General features: G+C 34.0%; 1 protein-coding gene across 1 annotated transcript in view; it reads right to left on the reverse strand.

The window, feature by feature from the left end:
- Positions 1–230: 230 nt before the first annotated feature.
- The window catches only part of kndc1 (kinase non-catalytic C-lobe domain containing 1), a 33,930-nt gene continuing 15,786 nt past the window's right edge, over positions 231–18,374 (reverse strand). The window contains exons 6-31 of the mRNA XM_088917083.1: positions 16,526–17,391; positions 16,000–16,114; positions 15,435–15,506; positions 15,218–15,279; positions 14,975–15,133; positions 14,402–14,479; positions 13,794–13,884; positions 13,452–13,608; positions 11,705–12,597; positions 11,199–11,343; positions 9,531–9,796; positions 9,234–9,299; positions 8,340–8,791; positions 6,334–6,427; positions 6,040–6,137; positions 5,700–5,908; positions 5,382–5,492; positions 5,075–5,222; positions 4,702–4,884; positions 4,046–4,261; positions 3,074–3,156; positions 2,670–2,820; positions 2,017–2,139; positions 1,569–1,628; positions 1,062–1,219; positions 231–524 (exon numbers count right to left, since the gene is read on the reverse strand). Of these exons, the coding sequence (XP_088773209.1) occupies positions 293–524; positions 1,062–1,219; positions 1,569–1,628; positions 2,017–2,139; positions 2,670–2,820; positions 3,074–3,156; positions 4,046–4,261; positions 4,702–4,884; positions 5,075–5,222; positions 5,382–5,492; positions 5,700–5,908; positions 6,040–6,137; positions 6,334–6,427; positions 8,340–8,791; positions 9,234–9,299; positions 9,531–9,796; positions 11,199–11,343; positions 11,705–12,597; positions 13,452–13,608; positions 13,794–13,884; positions 14,402–14,479; positions 14,975–15,133; positions 15,218–15,279; positions 15,435–15,506; positions 16,000–16,114; positions 16,526–17,391 (5,288 nt within the window). The 3' untranslated portion in view covers positions 231–292. The remainder of the gene's footprint in view (positions 525–1,061; positions 1,220–1,568; positions 1,629–2,016; positions 2,140–2,669; positions 2,821–3,073; positions 3,157–4,045; positions 4,262–4,701; positions 4,885–5,074; positions 5,223–5,381; positions 5,493–5,699; positions 5,909–6,039; positions 6,138–6,333; positions 6,428–8,339; positions 8,792–9,233; positions 9,300–9,530; positions 9,797–11,198; positions 11,344–11,704; positions 12,598–13,451; positions 13,609–13,793; positions 13,885–14,401; positions 14,480–14,974; positions 15,134–15,217; positions 15,280–15,434; positions 15,507–15,999; positions 16,115–16,525; positions 17,392–18,374) is intronic.

Here is an 18,374-nt window from a genome sequence, read left to right on the forward strand (position 1 = left end):
TGGATTTTTTATTTGTGAATTTGTTTTTCTTTATTGTCCTAATACTCATAATTTTGTAAATATATTTGGTACATAGGAGCTGTTCGTATTATAAATGCAACCACTAGGATATTGCCTTGCAAAACAGGTAGACTTAAATTTTAAATCCACAATATACATACAAAAAAAGATTCTTTGGATATGATGAGAAGTGAATTTTGAAAATAGCGTTTTTGGTCTGAATCTTATTGCAGTCATGCTTTAAATGCAAATGAAGAATGCTTTTACATCTGCGATGCATTATAAAATAAGGTCACTGAAATGTTGCCTTCATCCTGCGGAATGTATCTTGAATCTTTCGAGAGTGTTTGTCAGCTGGTATCTGGTGGAAGTTTGTATTGTTCTCTGCAGCAAGTAGAGGAATGTCAGTGCCACTGAAATGTGATATGCGGTGTTTCAGGTATGCCTGCAGCTCCAAGTCTGGAATAAAGTCGTAAGCATTCTCCTGGAAGGCATGGACTTGGCTCACAATTTTGGCAATATTCCTTGAAAAAAACAAATTACTAAAATTATTGAGAAATTCTGAAATTAATCAATATGCTGAAATTTGGCTAATAAGAAATAATGATCATGCTTATATACTGTGTGCAAAGAAAATTAGGGCGGTGTGGTGGCTCTGTGACTAAGGATCTGTGCCTGTGGCTGGAAGATTGCTGGTTCAAATCCTGTGGCTGGTAGAGTAATCCTACTCTGTTGGGCCCCTGAGCAAGGCTCTTAACCTTGACTGCTCCAGGGGTACTGTATAAATGGCTGAACCTGCACTCTGACCCCAAGTTTCTCTCCCTATCTATGTGTCTCATGGAGAGCAAACTGGGGTATGCAAAAAGACAAATTCCTAATACAATAAATTGTATATAGCTAATAAAGTGATCTTATCTTATCTTATCTTGTGACCCTAGAACCTGGCATTTGGAGCCCTGAGTCACTGAGTCTTTTGAAAGTAACTGTGCATTACAATAAAAGTATGGTAGGGACAGTATAGCTAAATCTCAATCCATTTAGAGAAAAAAACAAATAATTACCTTAGTTTAGACCACTTAAATGCCCCATTAGCCATAGTTAAAGCTCCAATTTCTAGTTGCTGGACATGCATCGTCAATATGTGAGCTGCAGGGATTGTTGGAAGCTTCTTGAATTGTTCACCTTCCATTAAACACAGGTTGTCACTCTTTAAAAAGACCTTCAGAATATTGAAAACAGGAAAGCAGCAGCAATGTTACAGATATGGATATATAATTTATTATTAAAATAAACAAGTAAACCAATCAATTTTTATCATGTGATATTTAAAGTTTGTCTTACTGTTAGAATATAAGAAACAAAAGTTAATGCTTGCAAAAAAATGAAAAAAGTTAATGCTTGCTATAACGATATTGTTCTCTATTATTTACCCATCAAAATAAATGACTGGAAATAGTATTTGTAATTCACTCTGTATAAGATAAATAATTAAATGAAAAGTTTGTGAAGTTTGAAAACAATATTTAGAAGGCATTATTTTTGTGCACCAAACCCAAAGTACAATTCACCTGAACAGCCTTCAGCTCTTCCATGATTTCACATACTTTTGCTGAGAGGTTCTTCCAGGCCTAAAACCATCCAGAAAGAATAATACACAGCATAATTAATACAACTCATCCAAAATATATTCAGCTGAATTTATTTAATAATTAATAATTAAATAATAGTGCGTCATTATGCAATTTAGAATAAAGTTTGGAAAACAGAAAATAGGCCATGTTCTACATAAAGTGTGAAAGATACAGCTTCTATTCCTCATACGGCTGAATGCTGCATTGGTTAAGAGCACTGAGATAACTTAAATGGTCACATTTAGTCTAATGTTATCATGGTTTTGCAATTTTGTAATAAAATAAACAATTTAAAATGTTTTTTTTTATAAAGACAGTACACCTAATGTAACATCTAAATTGCAACAACTTGTGTCAAAGTGTGGTAAAAATTAGCATGACTCACAGGTAACTGTCTGACTATAACATTCTCTAGTCCTCCAAGAATCTGCATAGCGGTGGCAAAATTTCTTGATTCATAGCATAACTTGGCAATGAGAAGTAATTTGGAAAGAAGTCCAGTTTGTGCCTAAAAAATCGTAGAGTCATACCATGAACATCAAGATCAAGATCAAGAACAAGAACTGTGATGATTGTTACATCGCTTCTTTTGAATGGTCAAGGCCATATAGAAGAAAAGAATACATGAGGGCATTTCTTTCTTCCATTTTTCCATTTTCTAATTCTCCTAAACCCCAAGTTTGTAAGATAATCAAACAACACTCTGTGCTACCCAACAGTTCATTTTTAAATTATGACAAAAACAGGTACTTTAAAACAAGTTACTAATCAATAACACTACAAACACAGCATCGTGTTTTCCTTAATAGGATTTCCAAACTTTGGAAAAGACAACAATGACCATTAACAATGTGTGAAGAATTAAACACCAACACTGACAGAAATGAAATAGACATGTATGCAATGAATACATGTTGAATCAAAAACGATTTCCATCCATTCTAAAATATACACATCTATAACATAACGAAAAACCCACTACAGTCTAGTGACGAGACTATTGAAATAAACGTATTATTTTAAAGGATTTATGGTTACCTTTACTGTGTCACAGATGACAGTTTCAGCAGACACCCAGTTGCTGACATGATCTGCGTATTTTAACAGCTGAAGAAGGTATGGGTCTTGTGTCAGTTCTGAAGCAAAAAGGTTGCTGCCCTCTGCTGACACGTTGTCAGGTGAAACAGCTCTGCGAGAAAAGCAAATGTGTTTAGACAATAATATTCAACTATCAACAAGGAATAGGCACAAAATCCTTTGAAGCGAAAAGGACCATATGCAACATAAGCTTCGATGAAACTCACAATATTAATAATACGGTGTAAATGAGTAAAACAGAACACTGTAGATTTGTCTGATTGCTTGAGATTAAATATCAGTTATCTCCATTTATTGCACACATACAGTATGAGTATAATTTGAAATACATAATATATACTCACCTTGCAATGTTCAAGGTTTTATCTTTGACTCCTAGTGCTCTAGAGTTAAGAAAATGAACCGGATGACATCCTTGAAACATTTCCTGTTTAAAAACCGGGCAAGATTAGAAACAACCATAAACATTCCAACATATCACTGAATCAAAAAACTTTGATTTTTTTAAGCTTCAACACTCCTGATTTAACTTTGATTTTTGTCCAGACAAGTAATTCCATCCATCCATTTTCTAACTGCTTCATCCAATTCAGGGTTGTGAGGGAGCCGGAGTCTATCCCAGCAAGCAACAGGAGCAAGGTAGGATACACCTTGGACGAGATGCCAGTCCACTGCATGACACAGAGACACAAACACACACACTCATACCAGGGCTAAGTTTCTCAGAAGCCAATGTATCTACCAGTATGTCTATGGACAGTGGGAAGAAACCAGAGCATCAAGAGGGAAACACAAGCACACATGCGGGAACATATAGTACAAACTATATGCAGACAGCACTTAGTGCTGCAAGGCAGTAATGCTAACCATTCCACCACCATGCCTCCCACCAAGTCATTCATTTGATTTAATAAATCGTCTAACTCCCTCTTGTGGTTGTTTTTTTAAATGAACTTCACCTTCTACACTTCCCAAGAGAAATAGTGCAGAGGAACCTTTTTTCCATTTCATTTAGTTAACATTTAACAGTAAAAAAGTACATTTAATGTTAAAAGTGAATTTAACAGTAAAGAAAATGTAATGCCTGCTACAGAAGTGAGCAAAAGGATGCTCATAGCTTAATGGGATTAGTGTAGTTATCAAAGGGTATTCCCTACAGAATTCAACTGACTGGAAAACATCGAATTAATACTTAAATAAAATGCAAAGTAAAAGACATTCTGTGGTATTTCACACTGGTATTTACTGAAAATACTGCACTAATGGTATCGTAAACTGAAAAAAAGAATGGTCACTTGTAAGTACAAGCTGATTACCTGCTGCAACAAAGTAAGCTGTTGTGCAGTTTGTTGCGCACTGTATTCACTCTGAAAGAATGGATACTTTTCCTCTGTTTTCAAGTGTGAACTAGACATTTCATCAATCAAAGAGGTGTAACACGGTCTAGGTAAGGCAGCTGCCACTGAAAAGGGCTTTTCTTTACGTAAGGCAACCTGAGGCTCAGCTCCCTTGGATATTCTCCACTGAAAACTCTGAAACAGAAAATATTACAGAGAAGTTATTTCCTTCGTTTCTATATTATTCATTAAAGAAGATTTAATGGTAACAATGATCATTATTATTTGTTCATTTGTTATTGTTTTATTTGTTTTAAAAATTTAAAAGTAAGGGTATGACAAGAATGTTTTTTTAAATTTTGCTAGTCATGAAGGCTGTGTTAAGAATTTGGTGTGGGATGACTGCTGTGTGGCTCTTGCAGTACAGTAGATGGGTTGCAGAACGATGAGAATGAGAAGAACGGACCAGGAGGGTGTTAAACAGGACCACTTGTTTCACAGTTTATGGGAGGTGAGAGATATTGTTCACGTTATGCCAAGCTGTACTTTAATAATACTTCATTATTTTGCAATTTTTAAAAACAGATTATGCTGGTAGTTTGACTTCAGTTCTGGTAAAAATGACTATTACAGACCTTTCTAGCAGGATCTTCTGTTGATATTTTCTTGCACAGCGAATGAACTGACTTTGTATCATCATCGTCGTGCATGCTCATTGAGCTCATACAGCAGCCTGGAACCGGATAACTCCTCCTCTTCTCAGGGTTACTTTTGGCTAATACCAGCAGACTCTCTCCTCTGCTATCTAATGGAACAACCTTCAAAAAACAGTGATAACATTTTAAATAAACGCAGCAGATTTTACAAAACAACATTTCTGAAAATGTAAAAAAGGGGAATGGGGAATTGTTTTGACCAAATAAAGGTATAAAACTGCATTGCAATTTAGAATTTGGTAGCTTATATAAAGCTCATATAAGTTACATAAGGAAAACGTAATTATATTACCTTGGAAATAATGAAATCTTCCAATATATTCAGGAGGTTAGACTTGGGTGAAAAATCCACTTGTTTGCAGTCTTCCACCCATGCTTGCAGCACATCTAAACTTCGGCTGTACACCTTTCTGCAATCTGCAGAGGTGCTTTGATTTGCACTGTTGGTCACAGAAATTATATTAACTTTAACCGCAGTTTAACAGGTTTTTAAAATATCAATATTATTTATTGATAAAATTAACACAAAACATGTTAAATGTGTCAGCTCAGAAGAGTAGACTTCAGTAATTATTTTTACATTATTGAAAATAACTTACCCAGCTACACTGTTCAATTTATCAATCAAAAACTGTAGAAAATCCTCTGGTGTGCAGAAATATCTAAAGGTGTAAAGGAACTGTTGAATGTAACCTTCCACAGCTGCATTCCTATGAGAAGCAAACAATTAGCATTAACTGAAATACAATCCTCAGTGTCATGGTACATTTTTTTAAATCATATGATTTTCTAAGGATGATAAGGTTTTGATTGAAAACAACAGCATATAAATGTATTGTCATATAGTTTCCATTTATTGTTCACAAATGTTTTCAGCAGTTAACCTTTTCAGGAAACGGTCATAAAAATTGATTTACCTGGCAAAGAGGTATGAAATTAGTCCAAGAGGGGTGCCTGACTGCAAGGTTTTTCTTTTATCCTGATTGCTTTTCCCTCTTATTGTTACTGACTGAAAACTTAGCATTGAATTTTCTTCCGAAGGCTTTAGATCCAGGAATTCTGGCCCTGAAGTGGTCAGAGAAGGGAGGAACGAAAGATCCAGACCCCAGTGCTCCATATACAAAACCTAACAGAAAATATGACATTAATATAAGATTGGGAAAAATTACAACATTTAAATATCTTTATCTCTAGGAGGAGACTTCAAGAGAATTAAATGTCGAACATAAGTCACAACACAAATTGGATTTTTCTTACCTCAAGATATTTTTTCACTGATTGCAGAAATTCAACTTTGGATGTCATTTCTTCCAGCTGGGCTTTTACTTTAGGAAGCATGATTTTGGCTTCAGAACCTTCATAATATCAAAACGTTTCTGTTAGTGTTTTTCAATGCATAGTATACAGGGCTACAGTGATATACAATTCATGTCCAGACAATATCAGAAACCATTCACGTTCATAATTGAAGGCAGAAAAGGTTTCTGTCATCCAGGAGTAATTGTGTACGACTTGACTCTGTTCGTTCTGTTCTTTGAACATGGTCCTTACCTTTGTTTTTTCTCTCTTGTTGTAAGAGCTTTTGGTAGAAAACTCTTGTCTTTTTGAGGTTTCTTGTCTCAATCATCAATTGTTGCTGGAGTTCCTGCAAATCATATATGAAACTACTATTAGCTTCTGTACACGGGGTAGACTTAAGAAAACGATTTCTATATTATGTCCATGTATTTTATATATTGATCATTTTAATATTGGTATAATTATTTACAACAATGGCCACTGGTACTTTGAATCATGCAACAAGAAATACAAGCAGGGTGTGTACAATACTCCCTAGGATTGAACAAAGTAGTTAATATAACCCTTTTGTTATTACTGCAGGTTAAAAAAGCAGGATATTTATTATATCCCATGCTAGACTTTGCCATTTTGACCATTTCATCCCTCTCTATGGTAACAGAAATCAATGCCCCTTTTGAAGCTAGTATAGGTGTACATCAAACACAGATGTGGAAATCATCCTCTTAAGGTTTGGTTTGAAAGTTTGGCCCTATTTGGCATTCAAGTGGAAGATAAAAAAATATATATCAAAGGGGCTGTAGACAAAGAGTGCTTATTAATATTTATTAATATTCTATTAAGACTTACTAATCACCTAATTGTCCACTGTAATAATCATAATATACAGTGTATATATACAGGTATATATATATATTTTAGGTAGTACTATTCATATTAAGTTGTAATATAAAGTTAATAATCATTTGCTATTCTGCATGTAACCTTACAGACACTTTTTCTCTTTTTATCTTGCTTTTTCTAAAACTATAATGTCTGGTTTTACCTGTGTTTTACTTTATTCATTTGGGTGACTAATGTTTTGAATTTGTGAAAGTTATCTTCCTGTTGATTGCTCTTCTGATTTTCTTTCAGGTTTGAGCTCTTAATCAGTTAAACTTATTGAACTAATTGATTTGTTCATAGGTGGTTTCAATACTGAAAACATAGGACATACATTTACAAATATTATCCTTAATGTGTGCCATTTCCAAGAATAACAGTGACCAATAATCTTTTTCAGCCTTCTCAACTTCTCAAATTATTTAACAATTTATGGTGTGCAGACACAGGTGGGAATGACACAATCAAACATAATAAGTGTTCTTTTTGCAACCAATTTGTTAAAGTAATAAACCTAAGTGAGAGAAAAGGTGTGAAATTGCATGCTTATTTATAAATACTTTTACTAACTGGTAAAGTTTTTAAAATAACAAACAAACAGTTAAAAATTAAAGAGTGACTAAAGAGCCAAAACTCATACTGCACAGCACCCAGACTGAAAAAAGCAGCTCTAAGTGGAAATGAATAAAATGCAAGACATATGTAAAACAAACTCTTATTTAAACACCAAAACAGCAACATTATAATAAATGGTGGAATTCCAGTCCAATGATAGTTTAAGTCAGCATAATAATCTTATATGGGAAAAGTAATGTATAAGAAAGTCTGTCTGTTCCAAAAACAATAAACTCTAATTAGCACACAATCCTGTAACTGTAAAATATACTGTAGCTAAATAAAATGAACCTGCTTTGGTCTGTATACAAAAACAATCAAAGGTAAAAACTACAGTAAAAAATGGTATCTGCAAAACATACCTGCTTAAGCTCTTTTTCTATGAGAGCCTTCTCCATTTAATTTAGTTAGCAAAAATAATATTTAAAATTAGAATTAGGAAAGTGAATGAAAGTGCATAAAAACAAAATGCTTCTGAATACATTTATATTTGATCACATTCAAATTAAATATTAAGGAAACAGCAAAAAACAAACTGGATACTGACCTAGCTTGACAGTTACTCTTTAATGATATTCCTTTGCAAGGAAAGTTACAAAAAACTACTTTCTGTATCCGATTTGAGAAAAATAAGAAGCAGAAAATTTATAATCTTAAAATAATAAAATTGAAAGTAATTCAGAACAATAAATTCTGGCCGAATATATTAACACTATACCATTTAATACTGCATTTAAGGTCTTCACCCCTTATATACCTACCAGCATTTTAGTTTCAGTGCTCTGGGACTCATTTTGTCTTCCAAGTTTTTTCACATACTTCTGCACATCCTCACCAAAACAATCTTCCCCATAAAATGCAATGGACCAGCCTGGCCTGCACTGCCGAATGTGTCCAAGACAAGGGGATGGGGAACAGGTGTTTTCAGGCATTCTTTCTGAGGTTAAGGAATCAGTATCTTCAATATCTTCCGAATAATCCAAGCTAACTTGACAATTTCCCTTTACAGAAAAGGCACTGCTGGTAAAATATCCCTCTCTTTCAGAAAGCGATGAAGACTCAAGGTCAGAGGGATTTTCACCACTACTATCAGCACGGTGATCATTCAAGTCCATTTCATTAGCTGGTCTTTTAAAATAGTTTTGTTCCAAATCAGCAATGATTTTATCTTTTCCCATAAAAGAAGGAAGAGGAATGTAAAGGTTCTTCAATTCTGAAAAGTTACAAGTTACATGTGTTAGTCATCAGACTCACTGGCTGTGGTGTCAACTGAGCACATTGAGCAAAAGAGGAAGTTTCTTTGCTTCAGATGTCTGTATCCAAGACAACTAACACCTGCTGGTAGGGACGTCATTACCTGCCAGTACATTTTTGCTATACTCACTATCATACAGTGTTCATTAGAAAATCTTTAAAATAAATAAGGAATGACAAATACATAATTGTTTTATTCAAAAAAGTTACTGCATATTATATATATATACTATATTGTATGTATATTGTTTGCATTACAAATGCAAAAAATATACATATGCATCTGGAATGCATGACATGTAGATTGCATGAAATACAGTACCTAATTTAAGATTTTTAAAGATACCCTCAATAATATTAAGCAATTTGACAAATGAAGTGGAAACAGCATATAATTTTACCTTCAGTGTTATTCTGTAATGGTTTTTGTGCTTTTGAATTTATAGCAGCACATTCTTCATTGCTTACTGTAAAGATCACAAAATAGTGCAAACGTGTGAAACTGTCATAGAGAGTGTAGGTTCGATTCTTGCACACTTTGTGAACTAATAAATGTCACTGCAGCATGCTACTGATTTTATATTTTATATTTACAGATATAGAAATTCTAAGTATAATTTCTTCAGGCTAAATAAACCATGACCATGAAATAAACAAAAAAAAACTAGTAGAAAAAATGACATGTCAGTGTTTTCTACCTGGACTGACATTATCCCCAGAATCTTTTCCTTCTTCTGTATTCTTTTTATGTAAACATGCATTTCCAGTTACGGGTAGAGGTTGTGAGTTTGTGGGCATCACTTTCAGCTTCTGACATCTGTTTCCGTGCAAATCAGGAGGACTGCACTGACAAGCATCTCTAGCCTTTCTTTGCTTTCTGCCCAGAGGTGAAACTGCCCTTTTCTTTACCTTTGATGCTAGCTGGGGAGTATTGTCTAGGCTTGACAATGCCTTTGAAGAGGACCTGAAACACAGCAACCATTTGAAAAAAGAAACACATTAAATCATTAATGGACATAATTTTAATTTAATTCTACGGAACTGAATTGAGTTCTTGATATTGCAAAGACAGAAAACAGTTATCAGGTAACAAGTAATAGAAAATTAAATATGCAAATTAAAAAATAAAATTGAAAATCTTTTTCTAGACAACATTTCTTGTTAAGAAACTGTAAATTTGAAATTAGACGGTAACCCTCACCAGAAAAAGTGGACTGAAAATGAATGGATGTTGATATACTGTACTTTACATACTGACAGAGAGGCTACTAAGTACAATATTTATTTGATGTATTTTAATGCCTCTCAGTATATATCTAATGGTAGCAAAGTGTCAGAACTGTGGTTTATAAAACTAAGCAAATGCCTTAATTGTGTTCAGCATCTACATAGTTAAGCATTGTTAACATAAAACTCTTACCTTTACACTGACACTCGTACACAGGTAAGTTGTAGTTTTTTAAAAAAGCTGTGAATAAAATTTATTTTCATTTTGAACTGTCTTTTCTCTGTGGTAGGTATTTGTCAACAAGAAAAAAAGATCACATAAATTAAAAGGGCTCATAAAAGTCTCTGTAAATCATGAACAAACTGACTCATCAAGACAAATACAAGCAGCTGTTACCATAGGGATCAATGGTACAAAAGATGCAGTGAAGCAAATGGCACTTGTTCTTAAAATTATGCTTCTGTGCCCACTGATTATAAGCCTCTTAAGTTTCTAAAGTGGCTATTGTTGAAGAATTGAATGAGAAGAAATTAAAATGCTAACCACATGTACTGCCTTTTCCAGATTCTCTTTTTCAGAAGATGGAACGTACATTGTCTTCATTAGTTTGTCATCAAATATTAATATATCAGTGTTTTCACCTTACAGAGATTCAGGTACCACAGTGACAAGATATCTAAGATATCCATATACCCCAAAGGCAAGAGAATCTTATTGCATTAGTCCTTCATTAGTTATTTTTGTGAAAAGCATGTTCAAGCTTTAGATTCTTGGTCAATTGCAAAATTGGCTAGACAGGTAGAATGGCCTCTTGTTTGTAACCTTTCTTATTTTTATATTGAAGTACAGGTTGAAAAAATAACCAGTTATTACCAAGCTGGCTCAGTATCAATTTCCATGCTCTCCGTTGTAGGATGAATATAAAATTCAATGTTTACCAATGTAATTTGGTAACCTTGAAAAACCAAAGGTTATCGTGAAATTATAATTTTATTTATTATTCATGAATAATAATTATGAATACATTTTAATAATTGAATGTTTAATTTAAAATAATTGTTTTTCAATTACAAAAGAACAGAACAATTTTTAGGCCATGTAAATACAGTAATTGCTTATATTAAGATGAGATACTTACGGAATGATTTGCCCATGTTTTCTGTTAACCACTTTATAAAGTTCGTCTAATAATTGTTTGTCCCAGTACAGGTCACAGAATTTTTCAGATATTGCACTACAAAAAGTCCCATGCTGGAGGTCCTTTAATGATAAGATATACTCCCCTTTTAAAATACAGAAAATACTAGATTAACAAATTTAAATGTTAATGGCATAATGCCTTCATTAAACGAACATCAAAGATAATGCTGATAATGCAAGCTTTTTTATTGCTTTTTCAACAATGAGACTCTGCAAGAGAATCAAAACCAACACATTTAAAAATGTATAAACTTTAAAGCATAAACACTTCTTACAAAAAGAAAAATAACGTATTTCATCCTTTTAAAATAAAAACAAATAAAAAAGCTTGCTCATTATCTATATGCTTGAGACAGGATTATGTAGGCCTGTTATCTTATCAAGAGTCCTTCCTTTATGGTGATTTTTTATATGTTTTTTTTGTTCCAGATGATAAATCATTACCCATTGCAAGGTCTTCCACTCCATTTTCTAGATAGCCATCGAATGCAAACTCCTCTTTGATAAGATGAACCACTTTTTGTAGACCTGAATTAATTTGGTGTGTAGATGATGAGGGCGGAGATTGTTTTGTAGCTTGACCTTCAGACGAACATTCTGTGGAATAAGCCATTTCTACTATCTCAATGTCTTCAGTACCATCGGGTTTTATTTGCATGATATTCCCTCTGCTTTTTGCTGGAGAAACAAGAGGAGCTAAAGCCATGCGATCAACAACTTCAACCACATTATTTCTGTCTACTTGTTTCTCAATCTCATATGTAGAGCAGCTCATTTCAGCATCAGATGCATTATCAACAGTGCTCTTATCACTGACAGGCATCTCCAGTTTTTCATCTGGCTTGCTTCCTCTGGAGCCTGAGGGCAGTTTTTGGCATGAACTAGATAGTGGAGCTATGTTAAACTCCAGTCCTGGAATCGGTTCTGTAACAGCTATCTGTACAGGTAATAAAGTTAGGAGTCCAGTTTTCGGATCCTGTCTCAGAAGAAAATTATTAAAATTATTGCCAACAGAATTTTCAGGTAATGCTGAAGCAGCAGCATAGTCTGAAAAAGATTCTGAATTTGTGTTACTCCTTTTCTCCTGATTTGTGGAGTCTGAAGAAATAGAAGATGGGGAATTTATCAGTGTTTTTCCACTGGAAGGTGTAGAAGAACAGTCATTGTCTGGTATAGGGCTCTTTTGAACTCCCTCATGACATAAAGGTTCATTGACATCCTCCTCCTCCTCATTTTCAATATCTTTCAAAAGGACCTCTCCATTCTCCTGCTGAATGTCTTCATTTATAGCTTTAACATGCTGTTTTGCACTGAAGGTTTCACATTCATTTTGAAACCTACAAATGCACACATGAGAAGAAAAAAATGTTAAAGTAATTCAAGTATTTAAATAAATGATCTAAATATATTTTAAATGAAAATAACATTGATTCTGGCATAAGATTTTGTGTTTATGTTTTTGAGGTAAAACTCAAGAATATCAATTTTAGTAAATGGAATGAAAAAAGCCTTTAAGTGCATCTGTTGTATAACTATTAAGGACTGAAATGTTTCCAGAGCACCTCTTTAAAGTGTCTGCTTTCATCCTGCTTTTAGTTTGTCCTCTTTAAAGGCAAAGTGATTCTTCAAGCCCAGGCAAATGCTCTGAACCTATCACTATTTAAAAATGCCTAACCTAGGCCTGGAGATACACGTCATTTTACTTATTTCCTCCAATTTTGAACAGTCAGATATACAGTTAACTGATCCATTGCTAAATGTGAGCATAACAGATATGAAAACAGAAACCAGTGCAGCTCAAATGCACCAGCTGAATAATCGCAGGCTTAAATGATATGAAAGCCAGAAACTCCCCTAGCTCACGAGCATCAGCCAATCGGGAATCATGCTCATCAGCTGGGCTGGTAACAGCCAGAGCAAAATTTCAGGCTTCATCTGATCAAAGTGCCGATTTTCCTCAACTCTTTAACATCTGAAACATGCAAATTGGAAAATCTTATAGACTTTGGATCTCACTGTCCATCACTGCTTTAGAAATCAGAAGTACACAGGAGCATACTGGAACATTTACAATTGTGTCACATCTAAAACTACGAAGACGTGCATATTCATTCAAGAATAGAATAAAACAGCTAATTAAAGCACATGTTCCACTCTGAAAATACTACAGAAATGAAAGGTGTGTCATTACCCTTTAATGTCAGTATTCTGTGACAGGACAATGGGTCTGAAATGTGTTTTCAAAGAAGTGAAGGCAGCGGGCAGATGAGAGTTGCTCACAGAGTATTGACAAGGAACTGGGCCTTGCACAGCTGACAGTTTGTTGTCACCAGCAATTGGCACAAATCCTGTGCAATTAAAACAATAATTTAAGCAATTTAAGACTTTTACAACACATCTCTGGCTCTTATTTTCATTTATAATAACATCAGTAAAACTTAAGTTTAGTTGCAAATGTATGATTTTAGTGAAAACATTAAAATTAAACTGTTAATGGATCTGATTTACCATTCACATTTAAAAAAATAATTACCAGTCTTGAAACCTGAAGGATCTTGTTGATTTGACAGGATCTTATTATCCACAACATTTTGAGATTCCATTACATCATGCCTGTTAAATAACTATGAGAAAAACAAAAACATCTTACATCTTTTAGAATTTACTTATGTTATTTTCAAGCAATTAAAAAATAGTTCTGAGTAATAAATGAAGACCATCATGTACTTCCCCATTTTTACTCAGGGTGGAAGCATAACACTGAAAATGCAAATTTAAAGCTACAATGAATTGTGCTAGCTGACAGGGCCCCAGAGATAATACAGCAAGCTTCCCAAGCTGATATAGTACAAAATCCAGATAATGAACACTGAATAAAGACTCAATAAATACAATTATATAGCTGATATAATTTGCCCATTGACTGTTTGAAATAATAACAAAGGTGCTTTAATATTTAAAAAAATATATATACTGTAGAAGCACGCCTATCTCACAATAGGATGTTGAAATGGTAATTTTGAATTATAGTGTTAGGAAGTATAATATGACTGATATTTAACTTGCCCACACTGGCAACAGAAATAACAACACGTGTAAAAGAGGCACATCTGTTTTATTTAAAAAAAATCAAAGATGCACCTGGCGAACACTGTTAATCAGGTCAGTCCAAACCTTCTCAGCATTAGTTCCATGCTGAAGGAGATAATCACTGCAACTCTGCAAAATCAGGAACAGAACATTGTATATTGTTAGAAGTATGCTTCACCTAACATATACTTTCCCATATACTTTCATAGACTTATTAATGGACGCTTTAAGATAGAGGCACCAAACTACAAAAATCAAACTTGGATGTTTAACATGTTTAAGATCAATCATCTACTGAATTCAAGTATGTCAGTACATTCAACAAAGACAAAACTTGTGGCAATGCAATTTACACTAAAATTCATCTTTATTTACTATCTTTATTTTTGTAAAAATCAAATGTTTTATAAATGCATCGAAAAACAATTCTATCGTACATTTAAAAAAAAACTTAGGTTGCCAGACTTTATGTAGATTAGCACTTTAGGAATTCATAAAGACAGGCATTGCTTACAGCATTTACTGTATATCCTCTTTTTTGGGACAAGTGTACTATACAGTTAGTGATACTTAGAATGATTACATTAGCCCCTTCAGAAGCTACACAAATAACAAAGCAGGTACCTTTTGTGCCTTGGCAATCGATGGTCTCTCAATTGGAGTCCTTTTTGCCATCTCAAGAAGAAGCCTTTTTAATGTTTTCGGCAACGGCAATTTTTGATTGGGCGAAATGTTAAATTTTGCCGCAGCCCAAAGGACTGCCGCTATCCCATAGACACAAACCTTAAAATGGAACAGAAAGAATATGCCAGAAAAACACACATTAAAAATTAAGTAACAGGGTACACATTGTTATAATATCCAAACCTTTTCAGTGACAATTCCATGTTCCTGAAATTCGGGTGCTATGTAAAACGTGTCACAGGAGCCTAGAAATAAAGATAGAAAAAAAGAAATATTCACAAAAACATTTCATTAGGTGGCAAAGACCATGTGGGTTATAGTCTCTTAGTTTGAATCGGCCTCCAAACTACATTTCCAGTCATCTTATTTTGAGAAAATAATCAGCGATTGGTCAGAATACCTGTTTTTTTTGGGATTAAGAACAGCACTTCTCCCTCACAACCGACATACACAGAATCCATGCATATATAGGCTGTTAAAAAAAACAAATGTCATATTCTACACATTTCCAACAAGGCAACAATGTTTGTTTTTTTTAAATGCCTCATTATCACATATTGGTCTATTTTTTATTAACATCAAGAAATGTTAGGTATAAATTCAGAGTGAACAATATAAATTACTGTACTTTTGAATCTAATTAAATTGTAACTTATGATTAAAATTTAGGACTCCTTAGCATAATAATAATACTATTACCCATATTAACATTTTGCATGAACAGGTTCATATAAAACTACTTATAATGCTGTTCATGCATCACCTAAATATAAAATTATGTATTCATTTGAATTTTAGTGTTTTAGTAAACAGTTAAAATACATTTAAACTCAATTTAATTAACTCTATATAAATGCACAGATCATACAATGCATTCGAGTTTAATACATTAAAAGAAAGATATGTTAAGGCTTTATATTGTAAAATACTAAAGGAGATGGGCATTTGGATTTTAAAAGTCATACCTGGATAATCTATGTAGGTCTGGAGAGTGGAGAGACAAGTGTGACACAGAGCAAACAGCTCATTAATCGTTAATGGCCTGCCACACCGAGAGAGCAACTCTTTCAGGGATATCCACTGACAATAAAAGAAACACAAGGCTGATTTTACATTGGTTTTCAAGTAACCTTCATACTTAAACACACTTTTGTGACTTTGCTAAAAATTAAATATAATAAAAACAAACAACAGTCACTACTGACTGTAGTCCTGCATGAAGCCACACCCAGACACCAACACACAAACTGGGGGTTTACTGACCCCGCTCCGTTCTTAACTCAAAGAAACAAACCAAACGTCACACAGTGACAAGCCGGTTCCTACAGAAACTTCTGTACTTCATTCAATCAGAAAACTATAAACAGGTGGAGCTATTTACTCTACATATTATGGTGGCTGTTCTCAAGGCAGCCACTTGTGGTGGCCTCATGGTCACTGCACTCTGTCACACCACTTAATTATAAAATTCACATTATATTCAGTACTTACTTCATCCCGAGTTTCTTCATTAAGACAAAACATACTTTTCTTCATGGGATTGTTATTGTTTGCCGCGGTTTCATTAAGAGAGGAAGACTTCAGTGTAGCTGGATTATTGTTCAGGTTGCTGCTGTTTACTTTAAACTGAGTATTTTGGAGAGAAGAAATATTTTCATTGGATTCTACAGGGGCCTGGAAATGATGACTTGGTGAAGAACATACATTTTTGTTCCTCGGTGGCAAATGCTCAAAGGATTGAACAGTTTTAATGTGCATGGCATCATTAGCGTTGACAATCTTTGGAATATCAGAATACTGAGATACTGACTTATAATTGTTACTTTTGACTTTAGATATCTTAAATGTTTGATCTTGTGGCAATACTTCAGAAAGGTCTGTCACAGATACAGTTCTGTCAACATGAAAAGGCAGAATAGGATGGCTGGTGGGATTTGAAATGTGATTTGAGTGTGAATGGTTCAGGACAACCATTGTCCTTCCAGGCTTTTCTAATGTTTGTTTCCTTACTGTAGAATTATTCCTTGAACTTGGTGCAGTTGCTGTTGACTCCAACTGCAGCTCAAAAGTACATTCATCTCGGTTTAAAAGAGTATAACCCTCCTTTTCAGCTCTGTCCTGGTCCAGATCTTTTGCTATAGTCTCTCCTTTGAGTAGAGCTTCATGGACTTCTTTTATATCTTGTGCACATTTATTTCCCTCAGTCATGTCTGCAATTCTGATGCTTAACACATTCATATCAGAGGTCAGATCTTCAGTACTGGAAGATCCGTCTGCTGGATTGCGTTCAAAAACTTGCTGCTTGTGTCCAACTATTGTCTTCCGCTCTATAATGTTCCATGAGTTTTCACTCCCATCTGCGAACAATATGCAAAAGGCATATTTTAGACATGTACAGTATATGTGGAACATACATCCTTCATTTTAATTTTCTCCATGACTTCTGTCATATAATTTTCACAAAAAAGGAGAGATAAAGACCAGAGAGCAATGTCTTTCTCTTTATATTGAGCAAGCACAATATCTTGGTTACTTCGAATTTTTCTGCAGTTAGTTTAAAAAAAGCTAGTGCAGCAACACTCACAGGACAGGGAATCTGCTAAAGATGACTCATTGTGAACAACAAACAAGGTAGAATTTATTAAAAAAATATTTTTAAAAATTTAAGCAAGTTGGTATTCCCTGAAGGACTCAGTGAATCAAAGTGTTATTTCTGAGCATTTAGTTTGTCTTAAGATTTTTTTTAAATTTAATCTCCATGGTTTTTTAAAAGGTTTTCAGACACAGCTGTGACATAAAATTGTTTACGTTTTTTAAAGCAATATCAATGCACACTCACAAACAACAAGAGGTAAAAACAGAGGTAATTATGCATCTTATATTTTTCTGAAGTTTTGATTCTTCAACAAGCTATTGAGACAATATAATGCAAGCTGTTGATGAGAACAATTAAGAACACCCTGTAAAAATGTGCTACTGCTTTTCTCTAAGTGCATATCATTCAAATAAATTGAATACATTCAAATTCGAATTTTTATACCTTCTTTACTTTTCTCTTCACCCTTATTTAGGTTATATATTAAACAAAGTATAAGGATAATGGAACCCTTACTATAGCAAACTCTTGATATAACTATAATGAATATAATGATTGTTATTTTTAGTTGCTCTGGCTTTGTCCTCTAATTTGTAAACATTTGGCATCATGGTTATAAAATCCCACCTGGTGCTGCTGTCTTAGAAAACATACGGTAATAGTGAAGAATTCTTGACCAAAGAAATGTCTGAAAGTATCTGTATTGAGGCATACTTCCTTGGGAGAGAGGGTAGAATGATCAAA

Source organism: Atractosteus spatula, chromosome 5 (genome assembly GCF_055471065.1).
Source record: "Atractosteus spatula isolate fAtrSpa1 chromosome 5, fAtrSpa1.hap1, whole genome shotgun sequence".
NCBI classification, from domain to species: domain Eukaryota; kingdom Metazoa; phylum Chordata; class Actinopteri; order Semionotiformes; family Lepisosteidae; genus Atractosteus; species Atractosteus spatula.